Source organism: Pseudorca crassidens, chromosome 12, assembly GCF_039906515.1.
Source record: "Pseudorca crassidens isolate mPseCra1 chromosome 12, mPseCra1.hap1, whole genome shotgun sequence".
In the NCBI taxonomy this organism is placed as follows: domain Eukaryota; kingdom Metazoa; phylum Chordata; class Mammalia; order Artiodactyla; family Delphinidae; genus Pseudorca; species Pseudorca crassidens.
In genome coordinates this window covers 73,871,049-73,891,095 of record NC_090307.1, presented here as the reverse complement: position 1 = coordinate 73,891,095, position 20,047 = coordinate 73,871,049, and the positions used below count along the sequence as shown (strand labels likewise).

At 50.9% G+C, this 20,047-nt stretch overlaps 2 protein-coding genes across 14 annotated transcripts in view; one reads left to right on the top strand and one right to left on the bottom strand.

The window, feature by feature from the left end:
* The window catches only part of SART3 (spliceosome associated factor 3, U4/U6 recycling protein), a 49,167-nt gene extending 36,751 nt beyond the window's left edge, over window positions 1–12,416 (top strand). For 8 of the 10 annotated variants that reach the window (XM_067700457.1, XM_067700451.1, XM_067700452.1 and 5 more), the window contains 11 exons: window positions 290–397; window positions 1,091–1,168; window positions 1,287–1,345; window positions 2,295–2,404; window positions 5,233–5,378; window positions 6,223–6,299; window positions 6,885–7,053; window positions 8,698–9,158; window positions 9,682–9,834; window positions 10,610–10,800; window positions 11,466–12,416. In XM_067700457.1, coding sequence (XP_067556558.1) covers window positions 290–397; window positions 1,091–1,168; window positions 1,287–1,345; window positions 2,295–2,404; window positions 5,233–5,378; window positions 6,223–6,299; window positions 6,885–7,053; window positions 8,698–9,158; window positions 9,682–9,834; window positions 10,610–10,800; window positions 11,466–11,628 — 1,715 coding nt within the window. In that variant the 3' untranslated portion in view covers window positions 11,629–12,416. The remainder of the gene's footprint in view (window positions 1–289; window positions 398–1,090; window positions 1,169–1,286; window positions 1,346–2,294; window positions 2,405–5,232; window positions 5,379–6,222; window positions 6,300–6,884; window positions 7,054–8,697; window positions 9,159–9,681; window positions 9,835–10,609; window positions 10,801–11,465) is intronic. The other 2 variants (XM_067700455.1, XM_067700453.1) reach the window with 1 other exon arrangement.
* Window positions 12,417–12,518: 102 nt separating this feature from the next.
* FICD (FIC domain protein adenylyltransferase) lies at window positions 12,519–18,880 on the bottom strand. Of its 4 annotated transcripts, XR_010933270.1 has the most exons (6): window positions 18,701–18,868; window positions 18,140–18,232; window positions 16,950–17,296; window positions 14,583–16,167; window positions 13,299–13,385; window positions 12,519–13,206 (listed from the first exon to the last, which is right to left on the bottom strand). XR_010933270.1 is itself a non-coding variant. In XM_067700468.1 (4 exons), exons 3-4 carry the CDS (start codon window positions 17,248–17,250, stop codon window positions 15,092–15,094), a joined length of 1,377 nt encoding a protein of 458 aa, XP_067556569.1. In that variant the 5' UTR covers window positions 17,251–17,296; window positions 18,140–18,232; window positions 18,701–18,868; the 3' UTR covers window positions 13,755–15,091. The 4 variants fall into 4 exon arrangements, 2 of the variants coding, with proteins under 2 accessions (XP_067556569.1, XP_067556570.1); XR_010933272.1 differs by lacking the exon at window positions 13,299–13,385; XM_067700468.1 differs by lacking the exons at window positions 12,519–13,206; window positions 13,299–13,385 and having other exon boundaries at window positions 13,755–16,167.
* Between the last annotated feature and the right edge of the window lie 1,167 nt (window positions 18,881–20,047).

Below are 20,047 nucleotides of genomic sequence, written 5' to 3'. Positions count from 1 at the left end.
AATATTCATTGTGATCTTCCAGGGAGTCATGGTCTTTTCACCAACTCACTTGGCCTGGAGCACTTTAATGCAGGGCACCTTGTGGGTTGTGCCCTTCCTAGAACACAGTTTGTACACCACTGTAGTAGCCTTTCTTTTGAACATTTCTCTCTAGCTCATTTCACTTGTGTTGCATCCCATTATTACTATTTAAGCCATATGGAATTTTATAGTCAGTAGCAGTTTTTATAATCATCTTGATAACTTCTTTTTGAATTGGCACAAATCCTGGCTTTTTCTTCGACTCCAGTGACCTTCGAGAAAGCTCTGAGTGCTGGCTTCATCCAGGCCACTGATTATGTGGAGATTTGGCAGGCGTACCTTGATTACCTGAGGAGAAGGGTCGATTTCAAACAAGGTATTGAAGTTTATGTGTTTCCTATCAGAACTGAGTTTTTCCTTAACATGTGTTTTGGTAGGATGTCCCAGTTGCCCAGATATCTCATGGTGGGGCAAGTGATATTGGTAACTTTTTTTTTCTCAGAAATTTTAGCTATTTCAGTTTGTAACGAATCATGCCGTGTATTGTAAAGGGAGAGAGTAATGGTCCTTATGGTTTACACTGGCTCCTGCCAGCTTCTTTAGTCTCATTTCTCCCTTCTCTCCCTTCTGTGTATCCTAAATAGTTCTTTACATGGGACTGCTGCGTTCCTTTTAAATCATTGAACGTCCATGGCATCCCCTGCCTTCCCCTCTCCTCCTCCAAAAAAGAAAAAAAAAAAAAAAAAGAGCAACCAGAACCACACGCCCCCACCCCCAATTGGTGCTTGCTTCCTCATGCAGGGAGCTTTTAGCCATTCTGCCGGCTCGGGGAGACCCCCTCTGCTGTGGTCCCGCACATGGCGCCCGTGTCACCTTTGTCCTCGTACTGTCTGTGATGTGCTGTCTTCCTGTATCTGCCTCCCCCCACTGTGTGATGAGGGCAGGGCCTGGCAGTTTTATTTCCGTGTCCCCAGCATGATGCCAGGGAGCTTCAGTGTAGGATTGAAAAGAACAAACCAGACGTGGCATGTGGCTTCCTCGAGCCGAACCTCTCTGCACTTTCTCACAGACTCCAGTAAAGAGCTGGAGGAGCTGCGGTCTGCGTTCGCCCGCGCCTTGGAGTACCTGAAGCAGGAGGTGGAGGAGCGTAAGTGGGCCTCCCGCCGCGGCCGCTCGTGCTGCCTCTTCTGCTCCGTGTACCTTTTTAGTCAGAGGCGCTTTGCCTCTCAATTACTTTCTGATTTCGTCTACTTCTGTTCTTCAAGGTTTCAGTGAGAGTGGAGATCCAAGCTGCCTGATCATGCAGAACTGGGCTCGGATTGAGGTAAGTGTTTTTGACACATTGTCAGTTTCATCCCCCTTTGAGGGACCTTTGTCCGATAGTGTGACCGAAGCTGAGTCAGGATCCCAGGTGACGGTCTAGGCCCTGTAAGGATTCATGTTTATTTCCTTGCTTGACACACATTCGTTTCTATCTTAGGGAGAATCCTAGCTCCCAGCTCAAAGTTGCGCAGCGGCTGTCTGAATGCCAGGCACTCACTTGTGTGTTCCCTTCCCGCGCTGTGCCCCATTGTTGAGCACGTTCCCAGCATGAGCCGCTTGCCAGGCCTATCCCTGTGTGCCGGGGGATGAGATAAACCCTGTCCCTGTGCTAGTAAGGCTTTAAGCTAGTGTGGAAGGCAGACAGTTTCACAAATAATCAGAGGATAAAATGAGTTGAATGTTATTGCTGAACCAAGGACCCCAAGGTGAGTAAGACGTGAACCCTGCCCATAATCAGCTCGTAGGATTGTAAAATTCTAACGTTTTGTCCTCTGGGGGAGAGTCAGGTATCAGGTAGTTGGTGGGTGGGATGGTTGTGTGGAGACCATGTTAACGATGCAGCAACTGCGGCTCAGAAGTTAAGAGCCGGCATCTGCTCCTCGATCCATCTTTCTTTCTCTGCCTTGCCCTTCAAATAAAACACTTACAGTTAAGCTCGTTAAAAATAAAAAACGCCTGGCCAGTACTGTCGTGAGTGCCTGTGGGCTCCCAAGTGTGGTTCTCGAGGCGAACGTGGGCAGGCAGCCTGAGGCTTGTTGCTGCAAAAAGGCTGACATGCTTGGGCTGGGCTGTTGTCGTGGGGGGTGGCCCATGAGTGTCCAGGGAGTTAAGTAACGCTGATAGTTTTGGGGTGGGAGGTTTTTAGCCATGTGCGTCTGAAGTGTTTTGTAACAAGTGTCACCATCATAAGGTCTGAGTCCTCTCCTAACTCAGTCTGCTAATGCGTGCAGGCTCGACTGTGCAATAACATGCAGAAAGCCCGGGAGCTCTGGGACAGCATCATGACCAAAGGGAACGCCAAGTATGCCAACATGTGGCTTGAGTATTACAACCTGGAAAGGTAACCGGCCGGGATTGGGGGCGGTGCTTGTCAGATGTGACCCGCACGCCCCCTGCCTATGCAGCCTGGGCCTGCTTGCAGTACACTGCTTCTCTTTATCTTCCTGTCTCTCCTCGGTGGCGGGGGTTTATGGGACAGGGCTACAGAGAACCAAAGATAATATTCTGTGCCTGGGCTCTTAGAGCCACGCATTACTTTTTTTTTTTTTTAACATCTTTATTGGAGTATAATTCATTACTTTCAATTTATTTTGGTTTGTTTTGATTTTTGGAGATGAATGTTTTATTTGACTTTCGGGGGAGCTGTTTATTTTTTGTATTTGCGTTGTCTATAAAAGTAGGAAATACTAAAAAGCAGAGAGGAAAAAACCCAGGTTTTTTTGCAGTGACAGGCCCACATACAACCACCATTAGTTAATGGTTTGGGTATGTTCTTTGAGACTTTCCTATGCTTAAATTTTTAAGAAATGATGATGCAGTTATAGTATACATTTTCTAAACCTCTAAAATTATTTTAAATAATGTTTATAACATGGAGAAGGTATAAAGAATATGACCAGCTTTTAAATTCAGTATATCTTGGACATTGCATATCTATAAATACATCTTTTTTCTGTTCTGAACATTTTGGTTTTTTATCCCTGATTTAAAAAATAGTATGTGGGCTTCCCTGGTGGCGCAGTGGTTGAGAGTCCGCCTGCCAATGCAGGGGACACGGGTTCGTGCCCCGGTCCGGGAAGATCCCACATGCCACGGAGGGCTGGGCCCGTGAGCCATGGCCGCTGAGCCTGCATGTCCGGAGCCTGTGCTCCGCAGCGGGAGAGGCCACAGCAGTGAGAGGCCCGCGTACCGCAAAAAAAAAAAAAAAAAAAAAAATAGTTATGTGCTCAAGTTAAAATTGAACATTTAAAAAAATGTGAGAAAGAAAGTGAAAGTCTTAAAATCCTTCCCCAGAGAAGATCACTGTTAAAACTTCTTGAATATTCCTCTAGATCAGCAGTTCTCAAATGTTTTGGTCTCAGGACCCCCTTTACACTCTTAAAATTTGAGGACCCCCTCAAAAGCTTTTGTTTATGTGAGGTATATTTATTAATGTTTTTACCATGTTAGAAAATAAAACCGAGAAATTAAAAAATACTCATTTAAAATTCACAATAAATTCATTACATTTAACATTTTTATGAGAAAGGACTGCTTTCCAAACTCCAAAATAATGCAGTGAGAACGTGGGCTGGTTTTATACTTTTGTAAGTATCTTTAGTCTGGCTCAGTAGCAGACAGCTCGATTCTCACGTCTGCTTCTGCGTCCCCTCTGTTGTGACGTTTTCATTGAAGATGAAGGAAATTTGGCCTCACACAAATAAGAGGTTAGGAAAGAGAAGGGGATATTTTTCAGATAATTGCAGATATTCTTCTTTCACACTACAGCAAAATTTATTAACAAGTCATAGTCATTTGCATTCTGGAATCTGAAGCCATATCAATGAATTTTTCACTCTGTTGCATTAATATCCATTGGTCTGTTTTGCACTGAGCAGACCTTTTACGCGCGCATGATTCTGTGACATGCGTTGTGTGTGTGGAAAATGCTGACTCATTAAGTCCTGCAGCTCTTCCAAATATTGATGTGTTTCATTATCCCATTTGTTATATCTGCACTGATCTTTGTAGAAAAGCCTTACAAGTAGGAAGCTGTCAGACTCACGGTGACAGATACAAATTTTCCAAAGCTCTACAGATACAAATTTTCCAAAGCTCTAATTTTCACTTGAAAGCTCCAGTCTTATCACCGTCAACAAAAACTCTTAAGTGGTTTTCCTTGAACTTATAGCCTCACTTTGTTAATTTTTGAAAATGTCTAGCAAATACCCAGGTCTGAATCACCATAGTTTTTGTCACTCAGCTGTTCTCTCAAGTGAAAATGATGTTCCATGAAAAAAAGTAACTAGTCCAGCTTGCAACTCAAACAGTAGCCCATTATTTCTTTGCTACAGCCACTGTACTTGGGTATAAAGAGGTGCTTTGATGTGTGCATCCCATTTGTCACACAGAATATTAACGTGGTGTGCACTGTCTTGGTTTGTGCTAAGAGCCACTGTAGCTTCTGCACTCTCAGTGCAAATGTCAACACAGTGGAAAAAGTCCAGTAAATGTTTTGGTATTATTATGAAAGTAGTTTTGACTTTGCAGACCTCCTGAAAGGGTCTTAGAGACCCTCAGGGGTCTGAACTGCTGCTCTAAATTTTTTCTGAGTGTCCTAATATGTATTTACAATGTTTATGTATATTTATAAAAAATTTTAAAACAGAAATGAGAACATAAGTATCTCATAACTGCTGGGATGAACAGAATGTTGTTTTAGATATACTATCCTGATGAGCAGTATATATTTCCATGTCAGTGTAGGAAGATCTGACTCTAGGCATGAAATCTGACAGTCCCCTCTGTCAGTGTCTCTCCCCTCGAGTGGGACCGTGTCCTAGAATTTCTCTAGGGACTTTATCAAGTCACCCACAGCTCTTGGATTGCCCCATGTGTTGCACATGTGAATGCAGTAAAGGCAGAACACCTGGCTGAGGACCACTGTCCCCAGTGCGTTCCACTAGCACTGACTTGCTAAGGGAAAGAGTGGCTTAGAAGAAAGCCTTCATTTTTGACTAGAGGGGCTCTCTGGGAAAAGGAGAAAGCATTAAAAGTATCAGTAGCACAAAGAGCACGGCATCTCAGAAGCGGTGGGCTTTGACGCATGTTAGCTGTGTGAAGACAGCCCTCCCTCTGCGCCTTCCGCTTTGTGTGCTGGTGTCCCCAACTGTGTGTTTTCCGCCTTAGGGCCCACGGTGACACTCAGCACTGCAGGAAGGCTCTGCACCGGGCCGTCCAGTGCACCAGCGACTACCCAGAACACGTCTGTGAGGTGTTGCTCACCATGGAGAGGACAGAAGGTGGGGACCTCGGCGCGCTGCCTCTGGCTTGGGGTCTGTCCCTTTTGCCATTTGGTTTCAGGTCTGTAGGCCTCTCTGATGCGACCGTCAGGCGGTGCTCGCCAGTGAGAGGGGGGAGTCCTGTAGCCCTCCTCAGACTCCACGTGCCAGGGGGCCCGTGACGATGCTCTAGCGCAGGCCTCTCAAGGCTCTCTTTGGTGGGGGCTGTTGTGTGCGGCATCCCTGGCCTTCCTCTACCCACTAGGTACCAGTAGCGCTTCTCCTGCCCCCAGTCCTGACCACCAGAACCACCTGCAGGCGTTGCCAAGGGTTCCCTGGGAATCAGGAGAGACTGTGCTCCAGCACAGCGCCGAGAGGCACACGGCGAAATGCGCTCCCTGGTCACGTGTGCGCCTCTCGTGATTTCAGAGCCTCAGTGTTGAGTTTCCATGGGCGTTAGTCTGGATTTCGGGGTATGAACCCCTCAGAACTGGAGATAGACACCCAAACAGCAACAACAGTAAGAAAACACCCCAGCATTTCTCATTTGAGGAGCTCTTAAAATCTTTCGGTCTTAGTACAGGTGTCTTGTACCTTTTGCATTAGAATGTTTTCATAATCTTTGCCACAGAGAGCCCATAATAGAACCTATTCTGGTTTTCAAGTCTCTTTTCTAAAAGAGAACGGATGTTCTAAACACACCTGGAAGGACTATTTGAATTCTGAAACTTGAAACCTATACTAATGAAATCTTCTTAAACGGGGAGCCGGTTCTCCAGTTGCTACTGTTCGATGGAAGAGCTTTCTTCTGGAGGTGCGGGACAGTGAGAAAATTTTATATTATTATTATATCCTTCAAAATCTGAAGAAGTGAAAGTTTGCTTCTCTTCCTCTCAAGGTACTTTAGAAGATTGGGATATAGCTGTTCAGAAAACCGAAACTCGACTGGCTCGCGTTAATGAGCAGAGAATTAAGGTAACGATGCTCTTTATTTCAAGTCTTTGAACCTCTGAAAACTATTTTGACTGTGTTTGGTATGAATGTTCCTTGTCAGAACCTTTGGGGTCGTCCTGAGAAATGTCTTTTACTCAGAGTATTAACTATGAAATGTTTGAATCAACATTTAAGCCTGTCTTTTTAGATCGGCTTAAAACTTTAGCCCCAACGATAGATACAAATCCAAAACAGGAATTTTGGCCCTAAAGGTTATTGGAATAGACGAAGAAGCTAAAAAAGGAGCCTGACATACTTAGCCTAGCGATTGGAGCGTGAACACCCCCAAATAAATCAGGGCCTCAGTTTCATAGATTTTTTTTCCTTTCTTTTGGTGAGTCATTCATGGGGATGTTGTGAGACATACCGTAGACTTGAGATGCGGCTCCCAAGAAGCCTAAAGAGGCTGGGGAGGTTGGGAGCAGCCCTCCTCCTCCTCCTCTTCCTGGTCGCCTCCCTTCTCCCGGGCGGTGGCCATCCTCCCTGTGCTCCCACCTCTTCCATCACGAGTCAGTAGACTTCATGTAATCGCCACGTACAGTGATGCGTCATATCCCGATTTTCCAGGCTGCAGAGAAGGAAGCAGCCCTCGCCCAGCAAGAGGAAGAAAAGGTTGAACAACGGAAGAGGGCCCGGGCAGAGAAGAAAGCGTTGAAAAAGAAGAAGAAGACCAGAGGCTCGGACAAGAGCAAAGCTGATGAGGATGATGAAAAAGAGTGGGGCGACGATGAGGAAGGTGAGGCCTGGTCGGATGTCACCTGGGACATCCCGGAGCTCCAGACAGGGCGCAGAGCAGCACGGAGAACCTTCTTGCATTTGAGAATAAGTTGCTTGCAAGGTGCCCACCACCCTCCCTGTCCCTGCCTGCCCTCTACGTGGGTGCCGTCTTCCCCAGCTTGACTCCAAGGCCCTGTGCCAGACACAGCCCTGCCTGCACTCCCTGGGCTTCGCTCCCTACCCTGTTGCTGACACCACCGCCCTTTTCCTGAGTGGTGCCTCCTCTCCCTCCGTGGGCTCCCACACCCCACCCTGTCCCGTCACTCCTCGAGCATGGACACTGCCTTATCCTCAGGCCCTGGCGCCCCGCACCGCCGCCGCAGCCGGGCCCTGCAGTGACACCAGCCTTACTTGTCCCCACCTGATGGTTTTGACAGGTAGAATTTTCCAGCCAGTGTTTGTCACCCCTGGCATTTCAGGCGTGGGCAGGTGTGGGTCAGATTTGTTTCAGCAAAACCAGTCAAGGTAAAGAATTGTCTCTAGACACTAAAGGACACTAAACATTTTTCTAGTTCAGAGTTGTCAACCAGAGGGAGATAGTAATGGAGTCATTGTTCAGTTGACTAAGAATTTCTCCCCGAGTCTTTTCGGGGCCTTCAGAAATGATCGTGGGTAGCTCACTGCGCTTTGGGGCTTCTGGTTTAGCAGGGGAAGGCAAACGGGACCTGTGACCGCAGTGACGTGTAATAGGGACTTGGGGAGATGTAGGTGTGAATCATGGTGGAGGCCAGGGAAAACACTAGAGGCCCTGCAGGAAAGACTTTGTGGGGAAGTGATGCTGCACCTTGGCATCTGGGGGAGGAGTGTGACAAAGAAGGGAAGGGGCTAGCCAGCCAGGGTCAGCAAAGCACAGGGCACAGAACAGCCTGGCATTTTCTCCGAGCAGCAAGTGTCTGGCTTTGGGCCCTGATGCATGGCAGAGGGCTGGGTGCTGGGGTGGGTGAGGCTGGGGCAGCAGGCAGGCCAGCAGGCCCAGTCAGAGTGCCCTGGAGTGCAGCGTGCCACAGTCAGGCTCCATCGGGAAGGCAGTGGGAAACTGATGGGAAGGTCTGGAAGCAGGGGACCCTCACCAGTTGGGTTTCAGTATTGTCCCCCTGGAGGCAGTGGGAAGAGTGGGTTGGAGTATAATGTTAAGTTCTGTTGAAGGACAGAAGACAATCGTGAACGTGGGTAGGAACTGTAGCACCACTTTGTACTGCTTCCAGGCGTGCCCCGGGGAGCACATACTTCAGTGTCACCGGAGGTGCTTGTTTACACGCGGTCCCCAGGCTCTATCCTCCCCTTGCTGCCCTGGGCTGTCTAGGATGGGGGTCCTTGGGATTTGCCAGCCCAACTTGGAGACCCACTGACCTCTCATATGATTAAGCGTGGCCGATGAGGACTTAGGTTATCACTTGCACCTGAGTTCGTCCCCTCACACGAATGTAACTGGGGCCCAGAAGGGAGTGGGATGAGTCAGGCGGGTCAAGAGAGACCTGGCAGAGGGCGGTGGGGGGCGGGGCGTATAGGGGGAAGAGCCCTTTCCCTGCCAGCTGCTCCGCTTACACTGACAGGAAGGGGTTAGTTAACTAATAGTCACTGCTTTTCTCCCGACCTATTGTAGAGCAGCCTTCCAAGCGCAGGAGGGTGGAGAACAGCGTTCCTCCCACTGGGGAAGCTGAGCTGGGCCCAGAAGCCGACCCGGGCCTCTCTGGGAGCAGCGCCCCTGCGGCCGCAGAGCCTCCCTCTGAGCAGAAGGAGCAGCGGGCGGCCGCCCGAAGGAGGGATGTGCCCAGGGTGCTGCACGACAGCAGCAAGGACGGCGTCACCGTGTTCGTCAGCAACCTGCCCTATGGCCTGCAGGAGCCTGCCGCCACGCTCCGGCCGCTCTTCGAGGCCTGCGGGGATGTGGTCGAGGTCCGCCCCATCTATAGCAACCGTGGCGACTTCCGGGGCTACTGCTACGTCGAGTTTAAAGAGGAGGCGGTGGCCCTGCGGGCCCTGGAGCTGGATCGGCAGACCGTTGAGGGGCGGCCAATGTTTGTCTCCCCCTGTGTGGACAAGAGCAAAAACCCAGACTTCAAGGTAGGTTTGTGGAATAAAGCACGCCTTTACGTAGGGTTGCGGTAGGACGGGGTAAGCGCTCTTTTCCTGCAGCAACTCATATTTAGAATACACGTGGAACATTTGTTAAGAACGAAACTTCCGCGTTAACCGGGTCAGTTCTGTTGTGGTTCACTGAGGTCTCAACTCGGGGCTGGGTCACTTCGAACCGGCATTACTTGACAGAGGACGGTCCAGTTAGGGACTGTGTGATGGCTGCTTGCCGCTGGAGGGTTAGGAGTGACGGGACTGTGCCAGGTGTTTTGTATGTCACCTCATTGGGTCGTCACCCAGGCTCTGGGAAAAGTGGCTTCACTTGCCATTTTACAGAGGAGGAAGTGGAAGCTTCGAGAAGTTGAGTGACTTGCCCAGGGCGAGTTGACAGTTCCCACCACCCGGAGCCGGCTCTGGCTGGGCCAGACCTGTGGACGAGGCCTGACCCTGTGTCGTGGGGAGCTGGGTTGGGCCTCGGGTCATCATTTCCTCTCCCCACTCCTCCCTGTAGGTGTTCAGGTACAGCACTGCCCTGGAGAAACACAAGCTGTTCGTCTCGGGCCTGCCATTCTCTTGCACGAAAGAGGAACTAGAAGAGATCTGCAAGGCCCACGGCACTGTGAAGGACATCCGGCTGGTCACCAACCGGGCCGGCAAACCCAAGGTCAGCGTCTGGGCAGACGGCAGTCGCCTCCCGGAGTCTGGGCGAGCCTTTGTTCAGAGGTTACTTGGTTCTAGAGTGGGTTCTGATCTGTCTACTAGGAAGCAGACGAGAAGTTAACAGAAGGATAGGTGCGCTAGGTTCCTTTTGCATTTGGAGTCAGATGAACCTGATGTGGCTCATTGTACTTAAAAGAACAGGGTGTTTGAAGAAAAACTACCACGAATTAGCAGGGGCTCCAGTGCAGCTCCTAGGCTGTGGGGCCTTGGGGTGAGGTGCCCCCCCTTGCAGTCTCCTCCCTCCTGCCCGGACCCCACTTTTCACTAGGCCTCTGGCCATCTCCCCAGGTCCCTGCACTGGCTTCCCCCTTACCACGTCCTCCCCTTCTCCGGTCCCCTCAATCTCTTGTGAAATCCTTGACGACGTTTTGAGTAGTTGTTTAAGAAGAGTTTGGTTGACCTCTCAACCCCCGTCCCGTTTATCCAGGTTAATCGAGAGTTGAAGAATATGAATAAGGGCGTCCCCAGGCACAGGGATATCGGGGCTCACCTGTGTCCAGGACACCTCATCCATTTGCTAGATTTATGCTGGTCCCTCTCTCTCTTTCTTTTTTTGGCTGGAGCAAGCACAAGATGCACTGAACTTAAAAAGTTATCTGAAGTTAGTTGCAGAAATAGGGAGGGAGACTAGGGCTGTGAGACCTATAGACAAAGGATGGCGGTGGTGGGGAGGGAACCCAAGGGTCGGGTCACCTGGCCGGGCTTTTGCAAACTTTCAGGGCCTGGCCTACGTGGAGTACGAAAACGAATCCCAGGCGTCTCAGGCCGTCCTGAAGATGGATGGCATGACTATCAAAGAGAACGTCATCAAAGTGGCTATCAGCAACCCGCCTCAGAGGAAGGCTCCGGAGAAGCCAGAGGCAAGGAAAGCCCCGGGGGGCGCCATGGTGCCGCGGCAGATCTACGGAGCGTAAGTGTTGTGTGCTCTGTGTGCTCCTTGGTGCAGACTTCGTCCTGGCCTGCACCACGGTGACCGAGTTTCCCCTTAGCACAGTGAGTTCAGACGGGAGGTCAGGGCCTGGCGTCCCTGGGGCGCTCACGCTCGTTCCCAGGGCAGGGTGTCTGCAGCAAGTCCACGCTGAGGGCCAGTCTGGAAGTGGGACCCTCTCTCGTGTTCGCCGGTTTACACTGGTGATTGATTTATTTAGACAGTGATTACGTTAAAGTCCCCTTTGGCAGGTGAATCCATGTGTAGGTTCCATACCTGACAGCCATGTGCTTGCCGTGCTAATCTATATCTCCACCTGTAATCCAGATAGAAGCTCTGTTCCCACCCGACAGGGATGAGGCAGCAGGGTGCGAGGTTATTTGGTGAGGTCTGTAAGTTTACAGCCATTTTTATCCACCCTATGTGTGACGGTATTACACAGACGTGGCCCTCGCCAAATTGCAGAAAAGGCGAAGTTGGTTAAAGTGATTTTTACCTGATAGCCGAAGTCAGGGAGAACAGGGCTCGTCTTATTACCCTTCTTGGTTTTTGTTTTTCACCTTTTACCTTGCGGTGATCTAAGACCGTCCTGGCTTATTTTCATCAATTGTCGCCTCAGAAGGTCCGTGCATTGTTTGCTCTTCCAGGCGGGGGAAGGGGAGGACCCAGCTCTCTCTGCTGCCCCGCGCCCTGCAACGCCCAAGCGCCACCGCAGCCCAGGCTGAAAACGGCCCTGCCCCACCGCCGGCGGCCACCGAGGTACCCAAGATGTCCAATGCCGACTTTGCCAAGTTGCTTCTGAGAAAGTGAGTGGGACTGTGCGAGAAGGGAAATGCCTTACTTGATGCTGGCCGGGAAGACGCCCGGTGCCCAGCTGTGCCCTGGCTGTGCAGGACCCAGTGCAGCGCCTGTGACCACACGCTTGCTCTGGTTTAGGTAGGACGGGAAAAGGGTGTCCAAGGAAAAAAGAGGCTTTAAGTGCTCCCTCATATTGAGGGCGAGAGGATGAAAATGGTCACTCCACAGGCTGGGCGCAGGGTGCAGTTTCCTAAGATGTGTCTTAAAGAGTGAGAAACAGATGTGAAACGCGAACACACCGTTTTGAGATCCCCCTTGTCCAAATATTTTTGGCCACCTCTGGTCCCCTTTTTATAAGACACTTCTCTTACACCCTGCACAGCACATGTGCCCGTCACTCTTTTAATTTTTAAAAGACAGAAAGGCAGATGTTAGTAATTCACCAGAATGGCCTATTTTAGTAAAGGGGTGGGGCAAGGGGCATCACATAAAACATCTGATGGGCTTTTGTTCACGGGGGCGGTGCGTTTTTATATTACGTATTTGTAAATGACACGTCAACCCACTGTTTTGTTTCCTAAAAGCAAAATACTTGTGACATTTGTATAGGAATTCTGTGCGCCATCTGCTATGGACGTTTTTCTTTGCCTAGTGACTAGTGAACTGTGTCTTCGTCTAAATACTGAGTTTCAGCCCTGTGGTTTTGTTTAAATAGCATTGTCGAGTGCAAACTTAAATTCTCCCCATTTAGCTTTGTTTATTAAACTGAAGTTCTCTTAAAAACTTCTTGTCGAAAGGTACTCAGATGTGCATTCAAATATGTATTTTGAAATGGGTGTACCTTGGTTTACCTAATGGGTGTGTAAATAGAACTTTTGTAAGTCAAATCCGCTTGGCACTTTGATTTAAACCATTTCTGCTGTGATATCTTCGGTTTTAAACTTCAGTTTACAGCAGTTTGGCACTTAACAGCTTTCAAGCTTTTTTACCCACATCTTTTATCCAGTATTTATTGCTTTGAAAGTGAGCAGTTCAGTAGGGAAACTGACTTTATAAAAGGCACCCTGGGGAAAAAAATCGGAATTCTTTCCTATGTCATGAAAATCAGCTCATTTATCTGTTTCTAAAGGTTTTATGCATCATTCAGGCTTTCCTATATTTTTTAACTTAACAATTGAAACAGATAAGTAGTAAACTAAGCCCCGTGTGCCTGTCATCGAGCTTCAGCATTGCTCAGCTCATAGCCCGTCTTCATCTCCACCTCCTGCCCCTCTTGTATCCTGTGTTCTGGAGGGATAGTCACCTAATAATACTGTAGCATGTATCTCTAAGGACTTAAAGGCCTTGGTTTTTATCATTTCTAGAAACATTAGCAGTAATACCTTAATGTTATCAACCATCCAGGCAGATCTCCAATTTCATGTTGTTTTGTAAATAAGTTTTTTAATTGATAGGTTCTCTGTACCTCATCTTTATCTTCTGCACAGAACGTTAGGTGTTTTTGAATTCAAGCAGCGGCTGTGGAGCAGTCAGAAGAACCTGTGTTCTCTGGGGTGGCCGGCCATCCACTTCCCTGCAGAGAGGCCCGTTCTGTGGGTGAGAGGATGTGGGTCAGTTGGGGACCAAGGGGCCATGGACCTTTCCTTAGTAATCCAGGTCACGTGGTGGACATCTGACCTCACCCTCTCAGATGTCCACAGGGGCTTGTTACAGAGGTGGACCTTTCAGACTCGAGCAGGACCCGATTCAGGTGCAGGGTGTTGACTGTTCTAGAAATAGATTTTCAGAAACGTAGGAGTGGGTTTATGTAGTCCTGGGGGGGGGGGGGGAAACTGATGGTATTGATACATGAAAAACCATTTCAGCTACTCGTGTCTTAGTGCAAGATCAGCGATACATCCCTGTCAACGTAACCAACCAGTTCTGTCTCGGTGTCCTGTTGAAATAATTACCATCTTGGATCTATTTTTCTCCCAGAACAATATAAAGAATACCGCTAAAGTTCTGAAAGAATCCCTCCTTCCCCCTTAGGATAGATGGGTGGGAACATCTCTTGAATAAGGTAGCAAAGTCTCAGGCATTTATGTAACAAAATACTTTATTAGTAATTTGTTAAAATAATACCCTTCACATAGTAATTTGTTAAAATAATACCCTTCACATAGCTAAAGTGCAAATTTCTCCCTCTGGTACAAAGCAAGCACTTCTGTCAGTCAGGCTTCCTTGGTGTGCTTATAAAGAGCAAGACGATTAGAAGAGTTAAGGTTTAAGAAGTACCTTATGGCAGCATACCAATACAAAAATATTTTTTATCAAGGTTTGAATAACTATCCCTTGGGGCCATTTCATACATCTTTTCACTTACTAATCTTTCAGAAAATTACTCCGTGCTCCTTCAGACTAAGCAGCAGCAGCCAACCTGGAAGCCTGGCTTTAGTTACACGTAACAGTTTATCTTCTAACAAGTCGCTAGGAACATAAGGCCACTCCAAGGCAATCTGCTCTGCTTCCCTGAGGGGACAGTGGCTGTGGGGCAGGTGAGTGGATTAAAGGGACGCATCCTGGCTGTGGTCAAAAGTGTTCTCAGCTCCTGTGAACAGGCGCTCTGACTCCTCACAAATGCTTGTTGGGTACTGACGAGGCGTCTGTCTTCAGATTTGCAGCAGGATTTAATTGTTAGGTGACAAACCCAGAAGAACCTTTAGACTGAAACATCTGGTCTGAATTGCTGCAGATGTGAGAAACAATACAAAGCACCCAGCAAAGCACCCAGGCTAGCCACGCCCCTGTTCTTAATTAGAGAAACGGCCGACGTGGCAAAGTAACAGCCTCTGGTACCGGAGTTTGCAAACTATGGCTCAAAGAACCTTCCTCGAAATAAGCGAGGTATCTAACTAGATATACTGTAAAAGTTCATTTCATATCTCAAATTTGCTCTACCGGTAAGGATTAGTTACAACACTAACCTCTTGGTAGGGGAGCCAACGCCTGTACGAAAGGAAGCTTTCAGTCACTTCTCACAACTGCGACCGGGTTCTCCTCAGCCGTGCGGACTTCTCTCAGGTAGTCACAGACCCTCGCTGCCGGTTCCAGAAAGGGCTGCAAGGGGTTACTCCTCCGGACCCCACCTCAGTGCAGATTCTGCTCCAGAACCTGTGTTCTGGTCACACAAGGAGCACTGATGCCCCCAAAGCCTGCTGGGGCCACCCCAAGGATCGGGGCCACCAGCACAGACAGCACACATTTAACCAGCTCTGAGGGAAATAAATAACTGGGCTCAATTATAAGTTATCTTAGGGACAAGGCTTAATAACTTAGTTTTCTTCTTTAAAGAAGCATTTGGAGGTAAAGAATGTTTAGGTTTCTTACCCATCTTCTTTTACTCTGGGAGATGACTAGGTTTCTAGAATTGCTGAGTTTCTTGGATTTATTCCCCCCCGGGACATCCTTTGCCACCAAGGGAGGATTTAGAGCGTTAGGGCTTCACAGGCAGCGTCTCCTTGAACCTAGAGTGGTTGGGTCTGGCCTCTGGCAGTGCCACAGGGTACTCTGTGGTGGCAAAGAGCAGGGTGTCCAGGGTGGTCTCCGTGCACTTGGCAATGAAGCGGATGAACGGCCTCACGTCGCCCTCGTTGGCCACCTCCAGCACGTGGTAGTACTCGGACCTCTGCTCCTTGCGGATGGTGATGGGCGGGTAGCCCGCCTGCATGAGGATGAGGTTCATGAGCAGGCGCGAGGTCCTGCCGTTGCCGTCGATGAAGGGGTGGATGTAGACGAGTTTATAGTGGGCCAGGGCCGCAAACTCCACCGGGTGCAGGTTCATGGCGTCCTCCGAGTTGAGCCATTGTATGAACTCCTGCATCTGCTTCTCCACCTCCTGAGGGTGGGGCGGGACGTGGTGGCCCACCAGGACCTGGGTCGTGCGAAAGCGGCCAGCTTCCACGGGATCCACGTACCCCAGCACCCGCCGGTGGATCTCCAGCACGTCGCTGATGCTGACAGAGCCGATGCGGGAGAGCAGCGTCGTGTTGACGTACTTCATGGCTGCGTGCATGCCGATGACCTCATTCTGCTCCTCCAGGCTCTTCCCCGGCACGGCGTAGCGGGTCTCCAGGATGTGCCTGATCTCTGAGAGGGTGAGAGTGTTGCCTTCGATGGCCACTGTGTGGTAGATGTGGTGGTAGTACGTCTCCTCCATGACCCGGCGCAGTGCCGAGTTGCCCTTGGGGATGGACATGACCTTCTTCACTTTGCTGTCGATGATGCTGAAGTACCGCTGGTCAATCTCCTCCACCAGCGGCAGCGTGCGGTCGCGGTTGACCAGCGCCTTCTTGTGGTGGGGCGCGATGGTCAGTGCTCTGGTGTACAGGTAGTCAGCCTGGATGATGTCCCTGTCCTCTTCTGAGAAGATGCCGAACTCATTGAGCGCGTCCACGAAGCCCGGGTCCATGTTGAGGGCGTGCAGGAAGAGCTTGTGGGCTTTCTCCCGCTTGCCCTGGCGTTTCATTTCCAGGGCTTGGTTCAAAGCTGCTTTGGCTTCTAACTTGCTGGCTAGAAAAGAGTCAAAGAGGTGTGGGTCAGAGGACGTTCAGGGGCGGCGTCACCCCTGACAGCTGGTCTTCTCAATGGCCTCAGGGGGCTCTATCCAGCCATGTTGTACATGCCCTTCCCATACCTGTATGTGCAGACAGGTTTGTTTCCTACAGCCCAGTGGGGCCCTGTGCTGGTCGCTGTCCACTCAGCCCCAGAGCCGTTCTCTACCGTGGGGGCAGCAGCCGGGCTCCTTGGCCCCCTCCTCTGACCTGCCGTCCTTGAGTGGCTGTGTTCTCCTACGGCCGCAGCTCCTGTCAGGCGGGCCTCCCCTACCTCTGCTCCAGCTCGCAGCCGTTCTGGTGATTTCTTCTGGAGGTGCGGGTCCCTTCTTCCCCCTGCCTCCACCCCTGCCCCTTTAGGCCCTGGTTTTCAACTGGACCCTGCGGTACCTCTGGCCCTTTTCTGCTGGCCCTCCCACTCCCAGTGCCAGCCACACCTCCTAGACTTCTTTTAGTTCCTCAAGTGCCCAGGGCTCTCCTACCTTGTGGTCTCTGCCTGGAACACTCTCCCCTCAAACCTTTTTCCCTTGGGTCTCTCCTCAGGCATCCCCTCCTCCAGGGAGCCTTCCTGTGTGCTCCTACGGCTCCCTCTGCTTCCGTATCACCACATGTGTCTCAGCCACCTATCACCTTGTCTGGCTAGGAGCTCAGGGCTGACCCTGTACCCCGCACACACGACGTAGCTGGCCCTCTAAATACCTGTGGGATTCGCGAGCGTCGAGGCGAGATGGCCAGTCTTACCTGCAGAGGCCTTGGTCTTGACCACCAGCGGTGCTGCATCCCTGGAGGTGACACTGAGCTCCGTGGATGGTCTGGTGCACTTGGTGACAGTAGGCTGGGCCCTGTCCAACTTGCTCCTGAGCAGGTAGAAGCCTTTGAGGACAGCCAGACACTGCTCCTCCATGGCCCCCAGCGGCAGCAGCAGGGCCATCAAGGAGCCCAGCGCCATGCTCAGCAGTATCACCCACAGGAAGCGGCCCCAGACTGAGACCCATTTTGGTTCAGTCACTGCCATCACTGAAGCCATCGACATGAGTGTCATCTGGACCCAGGGGTGGGCCCCTTGCACATGTCCACAGTGGCAGGATCTGCAAGGAACCAGGAGTTGCAGGAGGTGAAGCAGGGGAACCGATACCTTGATGACACATTTCTGGCTTCAGGGGAGGCTTAGAGACCCCACGGTTCTTAATTCACTGTGACCAGGGGGTGGGGGTGAGGCAAGGATTAGGTGCTGCCTCCAGGGCGGTGTGACTGAAAAACAGTGCTGCCACCCAACTGCTATTAAACACCTACTGCGTGCCAGACCCTGTGCTAAACCCTAAGGACCTCACACGTACCCTCCCCTGCAATCTTCAACAGGAACTGAGGCTGCCCCATTCTCCAGCGGAGACCGGCTCAGAGAGGTGAAGGCCCTCGCCCAGAGTCACCCAGTGAGCAAGTGACGGCCTTGGGTTATGGCTCAAAAGCCTCCCCACTTAAACATAAATCTGTGGCCCCTGACCCCAAACACTGGGTGCCCTAGACACATAACACACATGTCCAGAACAGCTAAGGTAGTTCTGAGGCTCATTCTTTGGTAAGTACAACTGTTTGAAGGCCTGATTTATTGCCACCTGGGCAGTCAGCTCTTCCTGCCCTCACCTTGGTATTAGCCACAATGCTGTTCCCCGCTCTGGCCTTCTTTTCCTGGCCTGTCCAGGAGGCATCCCGCCTAGAGTTAGGGCAGTCTGAGCATCTCAAGAGGAACTCAGGTTGTGGGCCAGAGGGGGTGACCACTTGCCTTCTGTGACAATGAGCAGGTGCTTGGGGCTGGCAGTGGGAGTGGAGGGATCGGGTCTGCAAACACCATCATACTAACAATAGGCATTTATTAAGCAACTACGGTGTGCGGGGCATTGAGCTGAGTGCTAGCAATGCCTTATCTCACTTACCCCTCACCACCTCACGGAGGAAAGCAGCCCCTAGGCTCCACTTTACAGACGAGAGAAACTGATACACAGAGAGCAAGTCAATTCCCAGACAACCTGCAGGGAATAAACAGCGGCATTCGGGAACGAATTCCCAGTGCACCTGGGCCCAGAGTACCCAGGTCTTCACCTCTTTTATCATAACCAGGGCCCAAGTACCCGATCCCGTCTGCTCCTGGTACTGGACCAAGACCCAGAACTGACTGATAAGGTTTCTGGGGGAGCCTGGCCGGTTGATACAGAACATCTGAAAAGGCGCAGTACGAGCTCTAATGGGGAGGTACGGAAGAGGGTGTGGGTCACTGCTTCGTCCAGGTGGTCGGCGCGGGCTCCTCGGCGGGGCTGGAGTTCTCCCGAGGAGGACGAGCGTTCTGGGGGCATGAATCTCTCAGCCCTCACTAGCTAGGAAGGGGGAAACAGGCTCCAAGAGGCGAGGACACTGGACTAAGGTCATTCTGAGAAGCCGCCGCTTTCCGAACCCCACCCAGGGCTCGCTGCACCCTTCCCGGTTCACCCTCTCCTCACCTCGCGCCACTACCGGGCCCTGCTCTGCTGTCGCCTTCTCAGCACTCGCAGTCTCGGCTGGCCGCCGGCTCCGGAGACCTTTGCCGTCAGCCCGTGGCCCCGCCCTCGGCGACTCTCCATTGGCCGGCCCGCCATCCTCTTCGCAGCGTATTGGCTTCCTCAATTTGTCTGCGCCTCGCATTTCCGGGTTCCCGCTCTGCCTCCGCTTTCCCGGGAAAGACGCGCCGTGGGCCACTCCCATTGGCTGACTCCTGTATTGGTCTCGTGCCCGAAAGGACCAATAAGCAATAGGAGAGGCGGGGCGTGAGCGACAAGCGGGAGCCCCAGGTGCGGAAAATCCCCGCCTATGCGGTTTTGGGGCGCTCTGGGTACGGCCTGAAAACTCGAAGTTCCAACTGTCTTTCCCTTAAGTTTCTTCCTTCCGCGGGCCCCTCTCGCAGTCCCCTGGGGCTCAGTTTCCTTAGGTGTAAAGTGAGAATGCTGATGGTTTACAGCTGTCCACCCTGTTAGTCTGACTTAACACCCCGCGTTCTCAGCCTGCTCTCTGTCCTACCAGGGTTGCCCTCTTCTCCCGTCTCTCACCTTCTTTTCCTCCTGACTTTTAAATTTACATCCTCTTGAGAAGAGCCTGGCTGGTTCTCTTGCTTCCCGGTGTGGGCAAAGAATGTTGCCTGCCATTTCGGCAAGCAAAGAACTTTGCCTGCCATTCTGGTAGACAATGGATTATGGCCATCCCTCAAGCCATCCTACGTTGCAGCTGCCCAGAGGGTTTGTGTGCCCTAGGTGCAACTCAAGATGGAAAAAAACAGGATACTGGTTCTAGATAATTAAGATGCATATCAAAGGAACAATTTCAATGAGCCTACATTCTTCCATCTTCTTATAGAAAGGCACTAAACTCATTCACTTGAGATGCTTTTTGTGATTAGCAGTAATCTTCTGAGTGTTCAACTGCACCCCCGCCCCCCCCCGCCCCCCCCCCCCCCCCCCCGCAAAAACTCATATCCTGGCTCCTCCCTTACCTCTTTGGAACAGTTCTTCAGAGTTGAGAAGACTCTGCAGTCGTCAGTAATGTCCCTGAACAAGAACAATTCAACTTTCAGGTTGTATGTTTTGTTTTTCAGTCGACAGTGAGAAGTTTTCTCCTTGAAGCAGAGAACTGAAAGCTCCATTTTAATTCACATTTTTTTTTTTTTTTTTTTTTTGCAGTACCTGGGCCTCTCACTGTTGTGGCCTCTCCCGTTGTGGAGCACAGGCCCCGGAAGCGCAGGCTCAGCGGCCATGGCTCACAGGCCCAGCCGCTCCGCGGCATGTGGGATCTTCCCGGACCGGGGCACGAACCCATGT